Below are 21,019 nucleotides of genomic sequence, written 5' to 3' on the forward strand. Positions count from 1 at the left end.
CAGGAATTGCTTTAGGCCCCCAAATCGCTAAACGGCCCCTGGTTATTTGTGAAGAGTTTAGCATATGCTTTTAATGTCTAAATAGGGTATATACACTGGTAGTGTTTTTCAGCCATTGATTAACTTCTAGTAAAAGGTTTATGTGGCTATTTTAAATTTCATGTGGTTATTGTTACAGCATCGATTTGTAATCAAGGTAAAAAATCCGTTAAACAGGCATTCATTTAGTTCTTAGAGGTTAAAAAGAGATGATAGACGGTTTAAACGCAAGCGCCTTTAGTTTGTGCTGTCATCGTAGACTGTAAAGGTCATTATATAAGCTGGACAAAAAGGAACGTGTCAGTCGTGTGGGCAATGTTGAGCGGTTTTGAATTTATTTTTGCGGGTAAAAAATGACAGGCGGGTTGAGAGAATTTGAGCGGTTTTGCGACGGCGTGCCCGCCAGCCCCGGTCTGCCCTTATAAACCTGTTCTGATCTCCCAAAGAGATGCCATAGCCCCCGTTAATCGGATACACACGCTTAGAACAGTGTAGAAGCGTATATGATCTCCCTCTCGACACGGTTTTTCGACAGCTTTTGGGATGGAAACAGTAAGCTACATCTGGCAACACTGCGTGTGAGGCTTTAATTTTGAAACTTTTGCGGAAGTAGGTGGAAAGCTCTAGTAGGTTTCCTCGGTGTCCTTCCTGTGCTGATCTCTGATGCAACTGTTTGTTATGGTGCATTTTGTGAAGCACACAGGATTTTGCGTCCATAAATGAGCGTTTTTGATCTGTTTCGTGGGTTTTTCGGGGTTCCCGGAGGTCATTATCGTGGTGATGGCCGCAGGTGAGTCTGTCAAACTGTTAAAATAAGTCAAAATGACAGCTGCTGCTGTGACACACAAATACTGCCTTAATATATTGATTAATCGCGTGTATTTTAGTTATCTTGTGCGTTATGACCTTAATTTATATTTATTTGTGAAAATATTACCGGCTGTAACTTGTTGCAGCCTTTATGTGGTATATTATACCAGCGGGTAGTGGTTATATCGTTTAAAGTATATTCTTGTGTGTTGTAGTTATGGAATGTTTCATGATAAGCAACGCTTCGTTTTGTTTTTGAGTTTTTTTTAACAACTGGTTTTAACGAAAGTGACGTAACTTAAGGTGACATAAAATAAGAAGACGTTAATATATTGATATTAAAGCCCGTTCTTTTCATTATAGGTATAAATATATATTAGGTAGACATTAACTTTTCAAGTACACTGATTATTTGCGCCAGTTTTATTTCTGATTAAGTGACAGATATAGCTGAGACGTAGAGATATGTGAAGCCCTATGGATCTTTTTTTATTTTGACATATTAAAATGTGAAATAGTAAACATCGTGTTGCTCCTTGAGACTAACGCACCTATTCATAAGTATTTTAAATAAATATTAGCATAAATTACTTCACGTTTTACATTTAAGATTAGCTAGTAATAATGGCAAATCCAGCAACAGATGACATCAGAATATTCTAATGTGAAGGGAAGAAATCTGGAAAAAAGATGAAAATTTCATTGTAAATGTACAAATATGTATGTGAAGCTTTATAAACTTAAAAAAATCAGACCAACAAAAATAAAAGCAGGATATTTTTGTACCAAGTATATTTTTCTTAAAACCAGGCTGTTACATGATCAAATGTTATATTTTTTAAATAAACAATTTTTGTAGCTATTAAAATATTTTGTGTTCTCTGTCACTTGATGGTACATTTTTATTTTTATTTATTTGTTATTTTTCAACCAAACCTATATGAAATATATATTTAAAACTATATACAGTGTAAAGATATGAAATATTATTTAAATGGTTATTAAAAATCAAATGGCACTTCTCATATGACTGTAAAACACTTTGGGTCTAATGGCAATACACATAAATTTGTTTAATTTTTATTTTAAATGTAGACCCTGTTGACATTTATATATATTTATTTTATCTATATTGCTCCTGATTAATCCGCTACAGTGATGTTGTTCAGTTTAGAGTGTTCTGACAATTTGAATAATATATATATATATATTTTAATTCAGGGACCCCTTCTTTGATAGGATGATTCATGAAGATGATGATGATGATGATGATGAAGACGACGATGACTTTCACACACCCCATCGGGACCCGTTTGATGATGCCTTCAGGTTTGGTTTCAGTTTCGGTCCAGGCGGGGCACGCTTTGAAGAGCCTCAGATGTTCGGGCAGATCTTCAGGGACATGGAGGAGATGTTTGCCGGTCTGGGACGCTTTGATGAGCGACATGGATTTGGACCGAGAGGTGTGTCTCTTTGCTCTGTCCCTTTGAATAACTTTTCAATATAACATTTTGCATGGCCAATTATAGTTAATTAATAAATAAAGAGGTGACACGATGGTGCCGTGAGTAGCATGGTTCAAGCCTCTGCTGGGTCAGTTGGCATTTCTGTGTGGAGTTTGCATGTTCTCCCAGTGTTCGCGTGGGTTTCCCCCACAGTCCAAAGACATGTGGTATAGGTGAACTGGGTTAGCTAAATTGTCCGTAGTGTGTGATTGAGTGTGTATGGATGTTTTCTAGTGATGGGTTGCAGCTGGAAGGGCATCTGCTGCGTAAAACATATGTTGGATAAGTTGGCGGTTCATTCCACTGTGGTGACCCCAGACTAATAAAGGGACTAAGGCGAAAAGAAAATGAATGAATAAAGATGTTATAATATTAGAGACTACTTATGATAAAGCAACATGAGTGTTGACATTACAAAGTATACAATTTCTTATTTTTTTGGTTCTAAATTGCCCAAAATTACTGAAAAAAATACCCCAAAATACAAATTTCTAAACTATGTCCTTACCTTAGCCAAATACACAATGATAGGCTTGTCATAATGTTACAAATTGTCTAACAATTTCCGAACAAAGCAAAATTTGCATAATTTGCTACGATATAAGCTAATTGATGATGGTTAGATTGGCACATTGCACAATTTATTGTATTACTTTCCCCTCAGAGTTGTTCAAAACAAAAGTGGCAGATGTGTTTATTACTTGTTCAGATTTCGCTTTCCAGTGAAAATTATTAATTGGGTCATGGCCAGTATTCTTTTATGTGAAGCTGCTTTGACACTATCTACATTGTAAAAGCGCTATACAAATAAAAGTGAATTGAAAATTGAATATCCACACCAGTGCAAATAACTGCAATTGCATATTTCAAACTGAGATGGCGACAAAGAGCAAACCTTGTGGACTGCAGCTTTACAAGTGACCTTAAATGAATCCGTAAAGACGAATTACCATGTTTGTAAACATTTAGTATGCGCGCGCAGCGAGGTTGCAAAAAAAAAAAATGGGAGCGCTAGACACAGCGAGGGAATGACATCCGATAGAGAGTTTGCTGTTGTATTAGAGATAAGTAATAGGCCCACACGGAATCTGCGCGCGCAGAATTCCGCAGATTTTCACAGAATTCTGCAGATTTTAGCCTATCATTAAATCTGTTTATTTACTTGAGTAAATGTGTGTCAATCTATGTTTATTCACTTTTTAAATTAATTTCAGTAATATTATTGAGTAATATGAAAATGTTCATCTGATTTATGTACAATGTATTTTGTACAGTAATGTTTTCTGCCTTTTAGTAGAGATATTATATAAGAGACTTGCTTTGTTTGCCAAATAAAGTGGATCTAATTGGATTTGCATTTTAAACATTAAATAAAAGTTTAAAAGATATATTTTTTTATTTCACATATTAAGGTTGTAGTTATGATACTCCCAAAATAATTCCGCAGAAATCCGCAGAAATTTACCAAAATTCTCTGAAGTAATAGCAAAAACGTCCACAGATTCTGTCTGGCCCTACATATTATATATATTATTTACATAATGCTTTCAGCATATTATTACAGCTCGTCACCCAGTGATCGACTCGTCACCCAGAGTCGAGCATTTTTAATCAGGTCCTCACTCCATTCAGCTCCCTTTTAGCACAAAGACGTCTGCGGTGTGGTGTATGATAAAAGTTAAGTTTTCTGTTTTTGGACTTTTTGGGAATTTTCGAATTTGGCATCCTACCGCACAACATGACATGTTTGCTATTGTCTTTTTTTGCAACCGTGTGACGTCAAGCGTGACGTAGGTTGGTAATTCTTCTATACAGTTGAAGTCAAAATTATTTTTTTTATTTTAAAATGTTTCTTTTTAAATATTTCCCAAATGATGTTTAACAGAGGAAGGAAATTTTCACAGTGTTTCCTATAATATTTTTTCTTCTGGAGAAAGTCTTGTTTTATTTCAGCTAGAATAAAAGCAGTTTTTAATTTTTTAAAAACCGTTTTAAGGTCAAATATTATTAGAACCTGTAATCGATTTTTTTTTGATAGTCCACAGAACAAACCATCATTATACACTGACTTGCCTAATTACCCTAACCTGCCTAATTAACCTAGTTAAGCCTTTAAATGTCTCTAAGCTGAACACTAATGTCTTGAAAAATATCTAGTCAAATATTTTGTACTTATGTAATACTTATGTAATGTAATACTTATGTAATTTCATGTCATCAATGCAAAGATAAAAGAAATCAGGAAATCAATTATTAGAAATAAATTATTAAAACTATTGTTTAGAAATGTGTTGGAAAAAAAATCTTTTAAGTTAAACAGACATTGGGGAAAAAATATATAGGGGGGCTAATAATTCAACTGTTCAACTGAGTTCAACAGTATGTACATTCTCTAACTAATTGTGGTTCAGAATTGCACTGCCTTAAGTGATGATACATTACTAGCACCATCTGTTCTGCTTGTCCTTCCCATCAGGTTTTCCGTCAATAGAAGCTCTACCTCCACAGGAAGGAGTTGAGAAAGGCAGGAGTGGGACAGGAAGTGAGAATCCCATCAGAGATTTCATGTTGAAGTCTCCTGACCGCTCGCCTAAAAATCCAGAGCACAGAGAAGATCCTCCACCAGATCATCCTCACAGGAGGCCTTTCTCAAAGGTGAATCAAAGTCTGTCAGTGAATATTTACAACCTCTCCATGCTAGCTTCTCATCTTATTGGCTTTCTTTCATTTCAGTTTCACGATATTTGGAAAGATGGCCTGTTAAAACCAAAGAGGGAAGACAAAAAGGAGGATGGAGGTAATGCATTTTGTACAGGTTTTCACAACAATTATGTACGTCTGAGACCAGATATAGTTCTCAAAAATATTCAGTAGGTTTTCGTCAAATTTTATGTTACATGTAAAGCTGATAGATTTAAATTAAGCTAACTTTGCCAACATTTTTCTGTTTAACTTTATCACACGAATTCTATAGATACTTTAGATGCTATGGTAGATTACTTAGGATGGCAAAATTCACAAATCTGTCTTAAAAACAAATAAAATAATATATTAAAAACAAATAAAAACTAAATTTCAATGCACCAAATCTTTGCTACAATTTCCTTTCGTTGGTCGTGATGTCATCCCGCATACCAGTTTATCAGTAAAAGACTTGTTAGATGCAAACATGTTGTAGATGGCAAAAATCAGTAACGTTTACTTTGTCAATAACAAAACAACAGAAAAATTGAATGAAAGCTTGGCTAGTGACAATCAACCTAGTCTTAATATAATGAATAAAGCATTAATGCATGTTTAATTTAATAATCGAAAAATATAACATCCAATTTACTTGTTTATTTTAATGAAGATAATAAGAATGGGACTCCGTATTATAAATAATAAAATATCTCAAAATGATGAAAGTATGTAAATCGACAGAAATCAATTGACAGTCTAACAGTCTAATTTACATAAGGTAAACATTTGAGCTGACGATTTCTCATCTAGTCATTTTCTTATTCAGATAAGACCTAATTTACTTTTTATATTAAAATTGGTGAGCTAATTGGTTAAGAAATATTAATTGACTAATATTTGTGAAGATGTACTAGAGTCGTAATTTTATTCTTTTTATAAAGTTACTCTTACTTAAAACAGTTTCTTGCAGTACGGTCCATGTTTAACATAACGTGTACAGTAGTGTTTTGGGAAGTAGTCAACAAAAATGTACACCACCATTACTTTTAAATTGATCCCTTCATGTGAACTTTTAGAGAGTAATTCAAATCCCAATTTTATTACCTAACAACTTTGGCATTTAAAAAAAAACAGCAGGTAATTTGGCTAATAATTTATATGTGGGTGGTCAAAAAATGTCAAATTCTAGATTTTGATGGAATTAAATCACTGTGCTCTGTATATGTAGAATTTACTCAATCAAAACAAGTATTGTGCTTATAGGGCTTATGATTCTCTCATTTCTTGCCTGATATAACTTGAATAATTTATATATATATATATATATATATATATATATATATATATATATATATATATATATATATATATATATATATATATATATATATATATATATATATATATATATATATATATATACACATATACATATACATATACATACATGCAGTTGAAGTCAGAATTATTAGCCCCCCTTGGATTATTGCCACCCCCCTTTTTTTTCCCCCAATTTCTGTTTAACGGAGAGAAGATTTTTTTTTTGTCAACACATTTCCAAACATAATAGTTTTAATAACTCATCTCTAATAACTGATTTATTTTATCTTTGCCATGATGGCAGTACATAATATTTTACTAGATATTTTTCAAGAGACTTTTATACAGCTTGAAGTGACATTTAAAGGCTTAACTAGGTTAATTAGGTTAACTAGGCAGGTTAGGGTAATTAGGCAAGTTATTGTATAACGATGGTTTGTTCTGTAGACTATCGGAAAAAAATAGCTTAAAGGGGCTAATAATATTGACCTCAAAATGTTTTTTTTAATTTAAAACTGCTTTTATTCTGTCTGAAATAAAACAAATTAGACTTTCCCCAGAAGAAAAAATATTATCAGACATACTGTGAAAATTTCCTTGCTCTGTTAAACATCATTTGGGAAATATTTAAAAAAGAAAAAAAATTCAAAGGGGGGTTAATAATCTGACTTCAACTGTATATATGTATATAATTGTATATAACTTCAGCAGTTCATTATTATGAGAGTTTTCTTATAAAGTATATTTGAGACTTATATTTTTTTAATATAGCATTTATGATTTGTTCATAGGTCATTGAATGGAGGATAAGTTCTCAGGAGTCTGTAAATATATAGGATTCAGTTCAATAAATGTTATTGTCTATCACACAGGGGTTAAAATTGTCTTTTAGACATAGGCTCACACACAACAACAAAACATAAATACACTTACACAATATGACATCATTTTCATTTTTCCAGCAAATACACATAAGTCTTTGTATACACATGTAGCCTTTCTTAGACGTTTTGGAATTTAGAGTACATTCTTAATTTTTTTTGTATTGTTTTATAAGTTGTTTACTTAATAAAAGGCACTTAATGCATCTATAATCTTACAGATGATCTTTTAACAAATCTTTTGTTTTCTTGTTCTTACCACAGATCTGGACTCACAGGTGTCTTCAGGTGGACTGGACCAGATCTTGAGAGATCCAGCACCTTCACAGCCAAAAACAAGGTCATTTTTTAAGTCAGTCAGCGTGACCAAGGTGGTCAGACCGGATGGAGTGAGTGGATCATTTTGTATTCAAAACTATTTCTGAATACAAATATTGTAATATTAGATGTAAATATGCCCTGCATTTATGCTTCAATAATTGACAATGTGTGTGTAGACTGTAGAAGAACGGCGAACAGTCAGAGATGGAGAAGGTAATGAAGAGACGACAGTGACCATCTCAGGAGGTTCAGGTGGGGAAGATAGGCCAGTCCTGGATCAGTCTGGTCCTTTAATGCCAGGTTAGTGGTTTAGTAATCTTTTTTTTTTCTGTAAAAAATTACAGATTATTAACCTATAAATTAAATTTATTATATTTTACTTTAACTCTTATATTTAATGTATTTATTCAATCTGTCAAAAAAGTTATAAAACTAAAAACGTAGTAGAAACAAAAAATGTTATATTTAGATGTGCAATATTTGCATACATTTTATTATTTGAATGTGGTGGATTATTAAAAAAGTATATTGAATTGCATAGTGTAGACTGTGTCTTATTGTAACTTTTAATATTATATCAATCAAGTTATTAGAGATCCCTATGTATTATGTATTTAAAATATTATAATTATAATTACGTTTATTTAGACAGAGACACAATTTAAGCAAACTACTACTTAATAAAAAAAACAAGCACTTTTATGATTAGTTTTCTCCACTCCAAAACTCTCAAAAGATTTCAAAACCAAGGAGCTTACTAAAAAGTTATCTTTGCATATCATCCACCCTTAGCATTAATATTAACATGTTTTATTGTTAATAGAAAGTCTTCACATTCACATGAAAAAGACTTTTGCATTTACAGTACCTTAGACAAATATCAATGTGTAATCATTCAGTAATGTGTTTTCTGCATCTTTCAGGTGGTTCTGACATGCAGGATGATTTCTCGATGTTTTCCAAGTTCTTCAGAGGCTTTCGAAGTTAAAGGAGTTTTGGAACCAATACCGAAGGACAATCTCTTTCCCCGCAAACCCACCACGATCACAATATTTCATTCTTAAGTATATTTGTGGAGATCCAATATCAACAATTATCAAATATCACACAATGACCCTCAGAACTCTGCCTACTTTTTTATTTTTAATGTAATTTCCATTAAAGATATGCAAATAATAATATAGACATACTGAACTTTGGGTTAGTTGGGCTTTGTTCTGGAATGACACTATAATATATTTAAAGATTTTAGTTCAATAGGTGTAAATAAAAACACAAAATGAAGTCTGCCTTACGTTCTCATGAATTGATTTCAGGAACATCTAAATGTGAAAGATGGCATATTTTCTGTATTTGAAGAGCACTAATTTAAGAGAACAGCTTGTTCTGATGCAAAAAAGGGAACAGTAAACGCAGTACATTATTTTTATGTGATCCTGAATGTAAGAGAGTTGCTCGTTTCATCAGGAACATAGTATTCTGTGATCGAGTCAGTGTGAGCTGCTCTACAAAGTTTTGTAGAAGTAATGTGTGTCTCATGTATTCTTGTAAACTTACAGTCTGAAATCCGCATTCACTTACTACTTTAGTAGATACTGTTCAACTTAAAAATGGGGGAGGAAAGATCATTTAAAGGGATAGTTCACCCCAAAATTTACATTTACTCATTATTTACTCACTCTCAAGTGGTTCCAAACCTTTAGAAGTTTCTTCACAAAAGAAGATATTTTGAAGAAAGCCGAAACCACTGACTTCCATAGTAGGAAAATACAGTTTTGGGTAAATTATCCCTTTAACACTGGTGTACTAAACTAAAAGGGCACAAGATTTGTCCTTGTTGCAAAAATAATATGTTGCAGGCCGATACACATACACACACACACACACACACACACACACACACACACACACACACACACACACACACACACACACACACACACACACACACACACACACACACACACAAAAAGGCATAATATTATATTGTGATATTGTTTTGAGAGAGGTAAACATATAATTGTAGTTTTGTTGTTGTTTATTTTTCAGCTTCTTTTTTAAAACAAAGCATTTATTTTGGTGTATCCCACAATTGCTTTTTAATCCTTAAAAAGGTGTTAAATTCAACAGTTTAGAAATGAAGTATGATATTGGGATCCTCATATCCCTGGCAAATAGGACCTACATTTCTCTTTTTTTTTTTTTTTTTTTTTTTTTTTTTTTGTGTGTATGTTAAGTGTAAAAAAAGTGGCGCTGTTGATCCGTTTTGCCACACTGACTTTTGAAACCCATTTCAAATGCACATTTTCATTACTCCTGGTGTGTACAAAGTTTTGTGAGTTTTTGAGCTTGTTTAGACCATCAAAATTCTGAGTTAGAAAGAAAAAGAATCTGAAAACATGATAATAATAATAAAATGAGCAATTCCAAGAGGGAAGAGCTAACTAGCAAGGTGTACATAATTAAGTGGCTGGTGAGTTTGTAGTAGTTGTATAGTTTACTCAATTTTTATTGGGTTTATTTAAATAATCAAAGGGATAATTCACACAAAAATGAAAATGTACTATTTATGCTGATGAACACAAAAGGAGATATTTTAAAGAATGCTAGAAACCGGTAATCATTGACTTCTATAGTAGGAAAACCAAACACCATGAAAGCCAATGGTTACCGGTTTCCATAATTAAAAAAAAAAAAACTAAACATGAGAGAATTGTCCATTTTGGGTGAACTGTTACTTTAACAAGCAACAGGGTTTATAAACGCTTGGTTATGTTTGTATCAGACCTATGATTTTTTTTTTGTATTGTTGGCTTGTGATTGCACCTAATTTGATCTTTATCTAGTGACATCAGATCAGACATCAGTGAGTGAAGTCAACTTTATGGAGTTTGACTTTATTCTCAGTTATCTAGTTATTATCTCCTAAGTAGATAGAACCCAAGACACAAGCCCTAGAGATATAAGATATACTCAACATTTTAGACCGTTGTTGAGTCTCACTATCATTGAAATCACAGACATTGAGGGAACATGTCCGATGTAAATTAGTGTAGCCTTATATTAAGAAATATAATGGGGCCAAAATAAACGAAATAAAGTTGAATTATTTACTTTTTTTGGGTGAAGTAAAATTTTTCTTTTGTTGATTCAGCTTACATCTGATTCACACGGGCAAACCTAACCATTAGTTTTATTTTTAATTATTTAAATAAATTTCTAGCTAATTCACCAAAATTTGTTAAAAATAACTTTTTTAGAGTGTATAATATGTATAAAATATACAAAACATTAAGAATGGTTTTCTTTTTAGCATGTATATATTTTATATTCAGCTTAAAGTTTACTCACATGGGCAAATCTTAACCATTGGGGTGCATTTTTAAAATGATTTTAAATACATTTGTTGCTAACTCACCCAAATTTGTCAAAAAAAAAACATTTTAAGAATGTATAAAATATCATACAATAGTTTTCTTTTTAGCATGTATATGTTTTATATTCAGTTACTGCTTAAAATTAGTTAATTATTACACCTAAATGTATTACTCTTTAAAGTATTTTGCATGATTTACTTAAAGGGACATTTCACCTAAAAATAAGAATTATGTTTTTTTTTCTCATTCCTCCAATTGTTTCAAACTTGCTTAAGTTTCCCAAAGGAAGATATGCTGAAGAATGTTGGAGAAAAAACAGCCATTGACATTTATAGCATGTTATGGATGTCAACAGGGTGCGAATTACAGGGGGGTATAAGGGTGATTGACCCCCCCCCCCCCCCCCCTATTTAATGCACGATCCCCCCTAAAGGACGTCAAAACAAGATGTATGGGCGGGGCAGCCTTTAAATAGTGAGAAATAATTTTCCCTAATCTGCATCTTAATCAATAATATTAATAATTTTCAAGAGTTCACACTTAGCTGATGATTGATTATAAAGCTTGTTTGGCATGTTGTCCTCGGAGAGAGACGTGAGCTCATAAGTTCCTCGAGCCCGGGGCTCCCTCCCGTTTGCAAGGCGAGAGGGGAGTTTGAGCTCAGGTAGATCTCGAGAACTCCTCTGCTGTAGTAGCTAATGAACAGATAGTGATTGCTCTTAAGCGATAACTACTTACTAGGTGCATGTCTATGGTGGCAATTTGGATTAGTCAATTAACTTAAGTTGCATGTTTTTGGATGGTGGGACGAAACCGGGGAACCCGGGGGAAACCCACGTGAGCACAGGGAGAACGTGTAAACTCCGCACAGAAACGTCGGCTGGCTTAGTAAGGACTAAAACCAGTGACGTTCTTGCTGTGAGGCAACAGTGCTAACCACTGGGCCACCGTGCCACCCATCTAGGAAAGGTGGAGGAGTAGGGGTGGAAGGGGGGATTCTTCAAAACGAAGATGGCTGTTATATGGAACTTTGGGTATTTATAGTGGCTTAGGAATCGTCTGATTGGTGAATCATGAATTGAATCATGCGGAGGCGGTTGCAAACAATCAGTGATCCTCAGGAAATTAGTTTATAAATAAACTTCACAAAATAATATATAATACAAATATACATTATAGGGGTTCATCCATAATCGCACCAATCAGTCTTTGCAAGAATCATTCAACAATCTAAACCAGCAGATCTAGAGCTGCGATGGATATCATAAGTGGTCACGAGACACTTTTGTTGTAAAATAGGTGTTTGTATTTACATATAGCCTAAAAGTAACGTTAAAGTAAAATTAGACGGATAGTTTGAGCTAGTAAGCTGATATAATGCAAGAATGCCTGAATGCATTAAATATCCCTCAAAACACTGAAAACTTAAATACGTCTTAATACATTTGATGTCATTTAAATAAATAGATAAATTTGATAATTTACCAAAAAAGTCGACCCCCCCCCCTCGATTGCCAATGTATAATTCCCACCCTGGATGTCAATAGCTGTTTTTTCCAAACATTCCTCAGAATATCTTCTTTATCTTGTTTCAATGGAAGAAATAAATTCATAAAAGATTAGAACCAGTTTATTGTAAATAAACAAGGGAATTTTCATTTTTGGGTGAACTGTGCCTTTAAGCTGTGTTTTCCTGTATAATTTGTCAAAAAAAACTAACAAACGTACTTTTGTTTTAAAGCGAAGAGTGAAATATTTCTGCTCATAGTCCTGTATATGCCAACAGTGCATCACAGATAAAGGTTAACAATAAACTGCTCATCGTTTTATTACACAAAAGGGCAATGTACTACATGTAATGGTCTTTCCTTCCCCCGACAGACACATAAAACACACTTTAACCACAACAGACACTCTGAGTTTACTCGCGAGGTGTGATAATTAGTTCTTCTGGATGAGCATGTTTTCTTCACAGAGCTTCTCTATAATCTAATGAATCTGGCATTTACTTCACTGTAAACAGAAGAAAGTGCAATGATGGACCGTCTGCTGAGGAGATGCCGAATCAAGAGCCGTTTGCCTAGGGAATGTCTGGCGGAATTTTTCGGAGTCTATGTTTTGATAGTAAGTCAAAAATCTTTATAATTGTGTTTGTATTATAAAAAAGTGCCACATAAACTGAGACTTATATTTATGAATGTTTGGAGATTCGTATTCTTTATTTCGGGAACTTTTGTTCGAATTATGTCGAATTAACTATTTAAAATGTTATTTAAAATGAGCTGAATCAACTTGTTTTATGTTCAGTTAACTTGAATTTGTAAAAACAGTTAAGTGAACCTAATCGATTTGTGTTGCGACAACATGAGGGAATTGTGTGGATTTTTTTGTAGTGTACAATATTTAATAATCTTAGTTAATGTTAATGATGGGTAAAAATACAACTAATTGTTATTCATCTTATTGTTTTTACTGTCAATTAGTCAATCGTAAAATTAATAGACTTGGGTAGTAAGATTAAAAAATGGCAACAAATGAAGTCTGTGTGTATACATACACAATTGACATACAATGTCAATGGATTATAAATTACAAATTAATAGCACATCTTTCTGTAATAATCATGATTAATGTAGAAAGTAATACTAAAATTTGTAATTTATTTTACATTGTAATCTCCAAAAATGACAATATACAAAATATACTACAATCTGTGATGTCAAGTGTACATTTTGCGATTTAAAGCAGGGGTTCCCAAACTTTTCAAACGTTGCGCACACAACAATAGAACTATATAAACACGAGCATATTGACAACACAAAGAAGTGCAACAATCTAACTACCATATCATTTTTATAGTCATTTATTAATTTGTTTAATTTATTATTAAACTCAGCTAAAGACACTGGTGGACACAATGTTTTCAGCAGAGGCCTATACTAATCAAAGAACGTTCTCTATTCAGTTGTGGCCTGTATTTATTTTAATGTATTTGATTGCCATAAAGGTGTCAGAAAGTTTAACCTGCTGCTGTAAAATCAATCTGCTGCAACTGGCGCTATGGCTGTGTTGTTAATCTAACATAAACACACCAAAAATTAAAGGCTGATAGCTTTTCATTTTGCATGTCGTTTGCTTGTGTCTGTGGGTTATATGGTTATACTAATAGTTTAATAAAATTTATTTGACTTTTGGAGATCACCAAGCGAACCTTGTCATTGTCATGCGACACCCCCCCCCCCCACCCCAGGGGGTCCCGACCGCCACTTTGGGAACCACTGATTTAAAGTACAGTGTATACACACACACAAAAAAACATTTTATCCGATTTTTCAAGTCACTTATTTAAAATGAGCTGAAACAACAATTTTTTTTTGATTTCTGGGAACAACTTAATAGTTTTATGTTCAATCCACTTAAATTTGTAAAAACAATAAAACTGGGACAACATTAAGGAATTAGTGTAGAACCCAGCATTTTTACAGTGTATTAAATATTTGTTTAATATAATGCAACCCCAACCCCCCACCCCCCACCCACCACCTTTTTTTTCTCTTAATCTCTAAAGGAGAAATGTACATTTAAATTAGTACATTTAAATGAATAATTTGGCACAATGCACTTTTTATGTACACATTGTACTTATATTTTACAATTATTTGCATGTAATTGCATCTGTAATCAATTTTTGTAATTACATTTATATTTACACTGTTGACCCATCCTTTACACCTTAACCAATTCTTAAACCTACACAGTACACACCAAACCTGTCTCTAACCCTACCCGTATTCCAGCTTAATAGTCTTCTGCAATACAACATGAGCACAATAAGTGCATTGAACTTATTTTCAGATGTAAGTAGTAGTTAATGTGACTAAAAATAAAATGTAAAGTTGCTCTACACTGTAACAAATATGACTAAAGGGCAAGACTGACAATATTTTTATGTTGCTAATTTCAAGAAGTTAACCAGTTTTCAACTTAATGTGTAAGTTATACTTTAAGTTTAACTAAATATTTTCAGTCAGTTTGATTGATGGTGATGAGTTGAGATGACTAGCAAGGTTAGTTTGATTCAACTACAAATTTAAGGCAGCAAGAATTTTGTTTACAGTGTACAAAAACTACTAAAGATGTCTAATTTTCAAATAAAAATGTTAAAGCACTCAAAAGAATGTATAAAATAACATCATTGAGCTCGTTTATGTAGCTCAAGCCTGTTTGAAGACTTTGAACTGTTTAATCTTTTCCACTGCTTCACTGGAACTACAATTAACAGCATCTCATAGCGCCATAAACTTTTTCACCATAGACACTGTATCTTCAAAATGATACACATTATTAATTCTCATATTTTTATCTTATGTAAAATTTATATTTCCACATTAGCTGTTCGGGTGTGGTTCAGTGGCTCAGGTCACCACGTCTCAAAACACTAAAGGAGAATACCTGTCAATCAACCTGGGGTTCGCACTGGGAACCACATTTGGGATCTACATTGCAAAAGGAGTGTCAGGTAGGAACTAATAGAGTTCTATATCATATTATTAAGACACCAATCAAATCATATCATGCAGAAATCAAGCTGAAATGTAGAGTAACCAGTTAATTTTCCAAGTTTATGCGCGACGGTTTACTGTTTACAACTGAACAGATTTGTCTTGTGTTTTAGGAGCTCACCTGAATCCAGCGGTTTCTCTCAGTTTGTGTGTTTTGGGCAGGTTTTCGTGGACTCGTCTTCCTTTCTACGTGTGTTCGCAGCTCTTCGGTGCATTTCTGGCTGCAGCAACGGTTGCCCTTCAGTATTATGGTGAGTGGAGCTTGATCCTTGAAGCAAATAAAGAAATAAAGCCGCAGGAGCTGAGTGAGGGGATTAAGGCACGTCAATCATCTTGCACGTGCGTAATGTTGTTTGTTTTTTTCATCGCACATTTTACAACCGAGTGTTCACGGAAAGACAAAGACAGAAACAAAAACCTTGTAGAATAGTACAGTCAACATACAAAGGTGAATTCCACATTCACCCCCTTCCTGCCCGCAACAGGTGACCTATTATGCAAAAAAAATCACTTTTAAAAGGGGTTTAAACACAGCTGTATAACAACAGTGTGTGAATATAGACACCCTCTTATGGTAAAAATTAATTAACGAATATTATTTTTATTATTAATTAACTACTATTATTTTTATTATCACAATTGATAAAAAACAGTATGCAGAAACACTTTGAATGGCATTCTCATTTTGTACTGTCATCAGAGGGGGAAACCCCCGCCCATTAGCATAAACAGCCCTGAGTGAGAAGCAGCCGTCCGCCATCAGAGTTTTGAATCTGCTGCTATGCTGACATATAGGCATTTTTATCTCCATTTTATTTTGTGAAGAGGCAGGAAGCATAACCTCATTTGTATTTAAAGCGACAGTCGCCAAAATTGCACAATTTGGATCAATGCCTAAAAGGAGGAGTTTCAAAAAGTTTTTAAAAATTATTTGTGGGGTATTTTGAGCAGAAACTTCATGGACACACTAGTGACATCAGAGAGTTATAGGTACCCTTTAACTCGCAATCAGTGACACTCACATGACATCACACATGAATATTTACATGGCTCCTATGATCCTGTTTATCTTATTTATTATCTGTATGTAAGAAGAACACACATACAAGTACATGCAATTTACATCCAAATGTGTTTTTTGTTGACAGACGCCATAATGGATTTCACTGGAGGGCATCTGACAGTCAGTGGTGCCACGGCTACAGCGGGCATCTTTTCAACTTATCCTGCAGATTATCTGAGTCTGTGGGGAGGAGTAGTAGACCAGGTCAGTAATGATTTAAACGTGCGTTTGTAAAATAGTTGTAAAATTAAGGATAAAGAAGAAAATGAAAAAATGAAATTGTAAAATATTTAAAGGTTAAACGTGTACTAAGTGAAATTGACCAAATTATATAAATTGCTTAGTGCATCTTTAAGTAGTTAAAGGGATAGTTAACCAAAAATTAAAAATGTCCTCATCATTTACTCACACTTAAGTGATTCCAAACGTTCATGAATTTCTTGCTTCAGTTAAACACCAAACAACATATTCTGAATAATGTTGGGGAAAAGCAGCCATTGACATCCATTGTAAGTCAATGGCTGATTTCCCCAACATTCTTCAGTATACTTTCTTTTGTGTTCGGAAGAACGAAACCGAACAGGTTCGGAAGAAGTAGAGGATGAATAAATTAACAAAGGGATAGATCAAATACAAAATTTCAAAAAAGATAAATTAAAGGGATAGTTTACCCAAAACTGAATATTCCTTCATTTACTCAACCATCACTTGTCACAAACCTGTTTGTGTTTCTTTTTTTAGCTGAACACAAGGACTGTGTTATTTTGAAAAATGCTGGAAACCTGTAACCATTGACTTCCATAGTTGTTGGTTTCCAAACCTAATGGATACAGGTTTATAACATTTTTCAAACTATCTTTTTTTGTGTTCAACAGAAAAAGAAAACTCACAAAGGTTTGAAATCCACTATAGCCAAACATCTTCCCAACATTAGAAATACCTAAAGACCAAAAGAGCGAAACAGCTATGTATTCAGTCTTGAAATGAACAAGAGTGTGTCCTGCAGATCATTGGCACGGCTGCTCTGCTGGTGTGTGTTCTTGCATTGGGAGATGCACATAACACACCAGCACCTGCAGGTCTGGAGCCTGTGCTTGTTGGAGCTGCTGTGCTGGTGATCGGGATCTCCATGGGATCTAACAGCGGATATGCCATCAATCCAGCCAGAGACTTCGGGCCAAGACTCTTTTCCTACATTGCAGGCTGGGGAGACGAGGTGTTCAGGTCAGTCTGACTTCTCACTTAAAAGCTACTTTATTAAGTAGACAAGTGCTCATTAATGCAAATATCTAATCAGCCAGTCACGTGACAGCAACTCAATCATGTATGTATAGTCATCTGCTGAAGATCAAGCTGAACATGAGAAATGGAGAAAGGTGATATAAAGGGGCCCTATTATGCCCCTTTTTACAATATGTAAAATACGTCTCTGATGTCTCTAGAGGGAGTATGTGAAGTTTCAGCTCGAAATACACCACAAATAATGTTTCATAGCTCTTTGAAATTGCACCTTTTAGGCTTTGATTCAAATTGTGCCGTTTTGGTGACTGTCCTTTTAAATTCAATTGAGATTGTGCTCTTTATAAAAAAGGGCGGAGCTACAAACGCCAATGCATCAGCATAGTAGCAGATTCAAAACTAGACTAATGTTCTCTGTAAGAAACTAAAAATGTCATAAGATGTGGCTCAGAAGGCAAGCTATTTTGTTCATTTGTACATGCTAAAACTCAACATTAAAATGACTCTTAAGAATATTGCACACTGAATCTGAAATTTTTGTCTGTAATTTTCACACGTTAAAAAATAAAGTTGACCTCATGTTGGGTGAATCATATTGACCCTGCCTTTGAAATTTTCTTTTGTCATAAAAAATTCCAACCGGGTTCGATTTATTTATTTTATTTTATTTTTATTATTTATTTTTTTTTATTTATCTTTTTTTTTTCTCGCTTTTTGCATCCGAAAAAGCACCTTGAGAGATGTTTCGACAGTTCAGAGCCACCGTACAAGCGAAAAGCTAAATACAGAATGCCATCATTTGAGCCACGTATAACCTTATGACAAACTCAGTGCATAAAATAAAGACAGAATGTGGTGGACAGTTGAGAACCCGTGACTGGATTCACATATTCACACGTGACACTGATTTGTCATATCATTTAAACAACAATTCTGATAATATTACACACAATATGTATTGCATAGTACCCCCAAATAAAGCATTAACTGAACACTACCGAAATAATTACTTCCACACAAGTTTCGGTAGTGACAATTTACATACTTCTGAGCCTATAGAGGAATTACCAACCTACGTAACACATGACGTCACACTTGTTCCTGGTTGCCAAAAAAGACAAGTTGCAATAGCAAACATGTCGTGTTGTGCGGTAGGATGCCAAATGTCCAAAAATAGAAAACTTTTACCGTACACCACACTGCTTTTACTGCCAACCACAGACGTCTTTGGCTAAAAGGGAGCTGAATGGAGTGAGGACCTAATTAAAAATGCTTCACCCTGCAATTCTCATTTCATATCAGCTAAGTTCACGCTATGCTGAATCATACACATGACTCGTTTTTGATTGCAGCAATGATCTCATCAGTGGTTTATTAACTGTGGACACTGAATGCTTAGAATGAAATATAAACATGTAAGTTCATATATCTTGCCGTACAGCTGCAGTTCTCTGTCAGAATGCAGTTGTTTTGCTTGATGATTACCCAGGCCTTGTACAGTTTCGTCTTCTTTTCTTGTCTTTGACGAACGCCGCTCACTTTAACGTTAATTTTGCCGAATAACTGTGCTTATCACTGGGTAACAAGCTGTTATAATACACTGAAAGCATTATGTAAATAATATTTATAATATGTAATCAATATAACTTATTTCTAAGACAACTACAAACTCCGCATTAGATGTCATTCCCTGTAGCTGTAAATGCTAGCTCTCCCGTTTTTTTTCTGCAATCTCGCTGTGCGCGCATCCTGAACGTTTACAAACTGATAATTCGTCAATAGCTTAGAGATGCTAATCAGCACATGGTTGGCATGAACAGTTTGAAACTTTTTGGTAAAAACACCAGAAAAATAGGAGAACTCTATTAAAACGTCTATAGATACTGCCATTCTCTGTTCAGAATTTGTTAAAATACGCGAATATGTAAAGTATCACAAGCAATGTATCAAAATTCTGCTGATTTCCTGAAACTTTGCATTTGGGGATAATCCAGCGCAGCTCTTTAATAATGAGAACTCTTCTTCGTCTCTGTAGAATTGAATGAACACTATGCAGCCTATTCCTCTTTCTTTTTCTGCTTTAGAGAAGAGAGGAGTGTCACTGCTTGAATTGAATATGAAATGTTTTGCTTTTTTCGTAATTGATTAGTTAATACGCATCTGATTCAGTGTGCAATGTTTGTTTAAGTGACGATTTTTTTGAATATGAATATGAACAAAACGCATGTGAAAATTTCGGACCTTTAGTCACTGACATTATTTTCGGCGTTGTGTTGCAAAAACGCTGCAGACGGCTGCTTCTCACTCAGGGCTGTCTATGCTAATGAGGAAGAGATCATTACTAATGGGCAGAACTTTTCCCCCTCTGATGACAATACAAAGGGAGAATGTCAATCAAAGTGTTCCTGCAGACTGTTTTATCAAGTGTGATTATGAAATGTTGAATTGATTCATGTTTTACCATTAGATGCTGATTATATTCACACACTGTTACCACACAACAGTGTTAAAGCCCAGTGATTCTTGCATAATAGGTCCCCTTTAAGTGAAGGTCTGGTCAGAGCATTAAGTTTTGACATAAAAAATGTAGTTTTGATATAAAAAGGTGATTTAATTCTGTGATTGTTTTTTGTGTCAGGGCTGGACATGGATGGTGGTGGGTGCCTATAATCATAACGTGTGTCGGGGCTCTTCTGGGATCTTTACTGTATGAGCTGCTGATTGGAGTTCATCATCCTGACTCAGAGGCAGTGGATCATGAAGACCCAACAATGGAGATGGAGGGCGCGCAGAGTTTTGACACCATTAAAGAAAAGGAAAAGAACGTGATCTTTTCTATAACCTCAACAGATGTAGGGTAAAGTGAAAAGAGAATGTTAAACGTGGTTTGCACCTTAAGTGTTACTGTTTACATTAAGTGTATTTACAGATTATTGTGATAATAATGATGCTTCAGAAATAATCTATTATATTAACTTGGTGAGCTCATTCATTCATTATCCTTCAGCCAGGTTCCTTATTTATCCAGGGGTCGCCACAGCGGAATGAACCGCCAACTATTCCAGCATACGTTTTACACAGCCGATGCCCTTTCAGCCACACCCAGTAATAGAAAACCCATGCACTCTCATACACTACAGCCAATTTAGTTTATTCAATTTAATTCACCCGGAGGAAACCTATGCCAACACAGGGAGAACATGCAAACTCCACACAAAAA

General features: G+C 34.3%; 2 protein-coding genes across 3 annotated transcripts; both read left to right on the top strand.

Annotated features, from left to right (window-relative positions):
* Positions 1 to 657: 657 nt before the first annotated feature.
* hax1 (HCLS1 associated protein X-1) lies at positions 658 to 8,842 on the top strand. 2 transcript variants are annotated; one of them, XM_056479808.1, is made up of 7 exons: positions 658 to 829; positions 2,089 to 2,312; positions 4,831 to 5,009; positions 5,088 to 5,151; positions 7,502 to 7,626; positions 7,735 to 7,858; positions 8,482 to 8,842. In XM_056479808.1, the coding sequence occupies exons 1-7, from the start codon at positions 759 to 761 to the stop codon at positions 8,544 to 8,546; spliced, it is 852 nt and encodes a 283-aa protein (XP_056335783.1). In that variant the 5' UTR covers positions 658 to 758; the 3' UTR covers positions 8,547 to 8,842. The 2 variants fall into 2 exon arrangements, with proteins under 2 accessions (XP_056335783.1, XP_056335782.1); XM_056479807.1 differs by having other exon boundaries at positions 660 to 829; positions 2,071 to 2,312.
* Positions 8,843 to 12,803: 3,961 nt separating this feature from the next.
* Positions 12,804 to 20,774, top strand: aqp10b (aquaporin 10b). Its single transcript, XM_056479709.1, has 6 exons — positions 12,804 to 13,059; positions 15,328 to 15,454; positions 15,611 to 15,748; positions 16,646 to 16,764; positions 17,567 to 17,784; positions 20,438 to 20,774. The coding sequence occupies exons 1-6, from the start codon at positions 12,970 to 12,972 to the stop codon at positions 20,658 to 20,660; spliced, it is 915 nt and encodes a 304-aa protein (XP_056335684.1). The 5' UTR covers positions 12,804 to 12,969; the 3' UTR covers positions 20,661 to 20,774.
* Positions 20,775 to 21,019: the final 245 nt, after the last annotated feature.

This window comes from Danio aesculapii, chromosome 19 (assembly GCF_903798145.1).
Source record: "Danio aesculapii chromosome 19, fDanAes4.1, whole genome shotgun sequence".
Taxonomy (NCBI): Eukaryota; Metazoa; Chordata; class Actinopteri; order Cypriniformes; family Danionidae; genus Danio; species Danio aesculapii.

Bases quoted from the DNA above. Each gene is read 5' to 3' on its own strand.
- hax1 (XM_056479807.1), top strand. From the start codon at position 759: ATGAGCGTTTTTGATCTGTTTCGTGGGTTTTTCGGGGTTCCCGGAGGT. The intron at 830-2,070 runs GTGAGTCTGTCA...ATTTTAATTCAG, and splicing joins TATCGTGGTGATGGCCGCAG to GGACCCCTTCTTTGATAGGA. The intron at 5,152-7,501 runs GTAATGCATTTT...TTCTTACCACAG, and splicing joins AGACAAAAAGGAGGATGGAG to ATCTGGACTCACAGGTGTCT.
- aqp10b (XM_056479709.1), top strand. From the start codon at position 12,970: ATGATGGACCGTCTGCTGAGGAGATGCCGAATCAAGAGCCGTTTGCCT. The intron at 15,749-16,645 runs GTGAGTGGAGCT...TTTTGTTGACAG, and splicing joins GGTTGCCCTTCAGTATTATG to ACGCCATAATGGATTTCACT. The intron at 17,785-20,437 runs GTCAGTCTGACT...TTTTTGTGTCAG, and splicing joins TGGGGAGACGAGGTGTTCAG to GGCTGGACATGGATGGTGGT.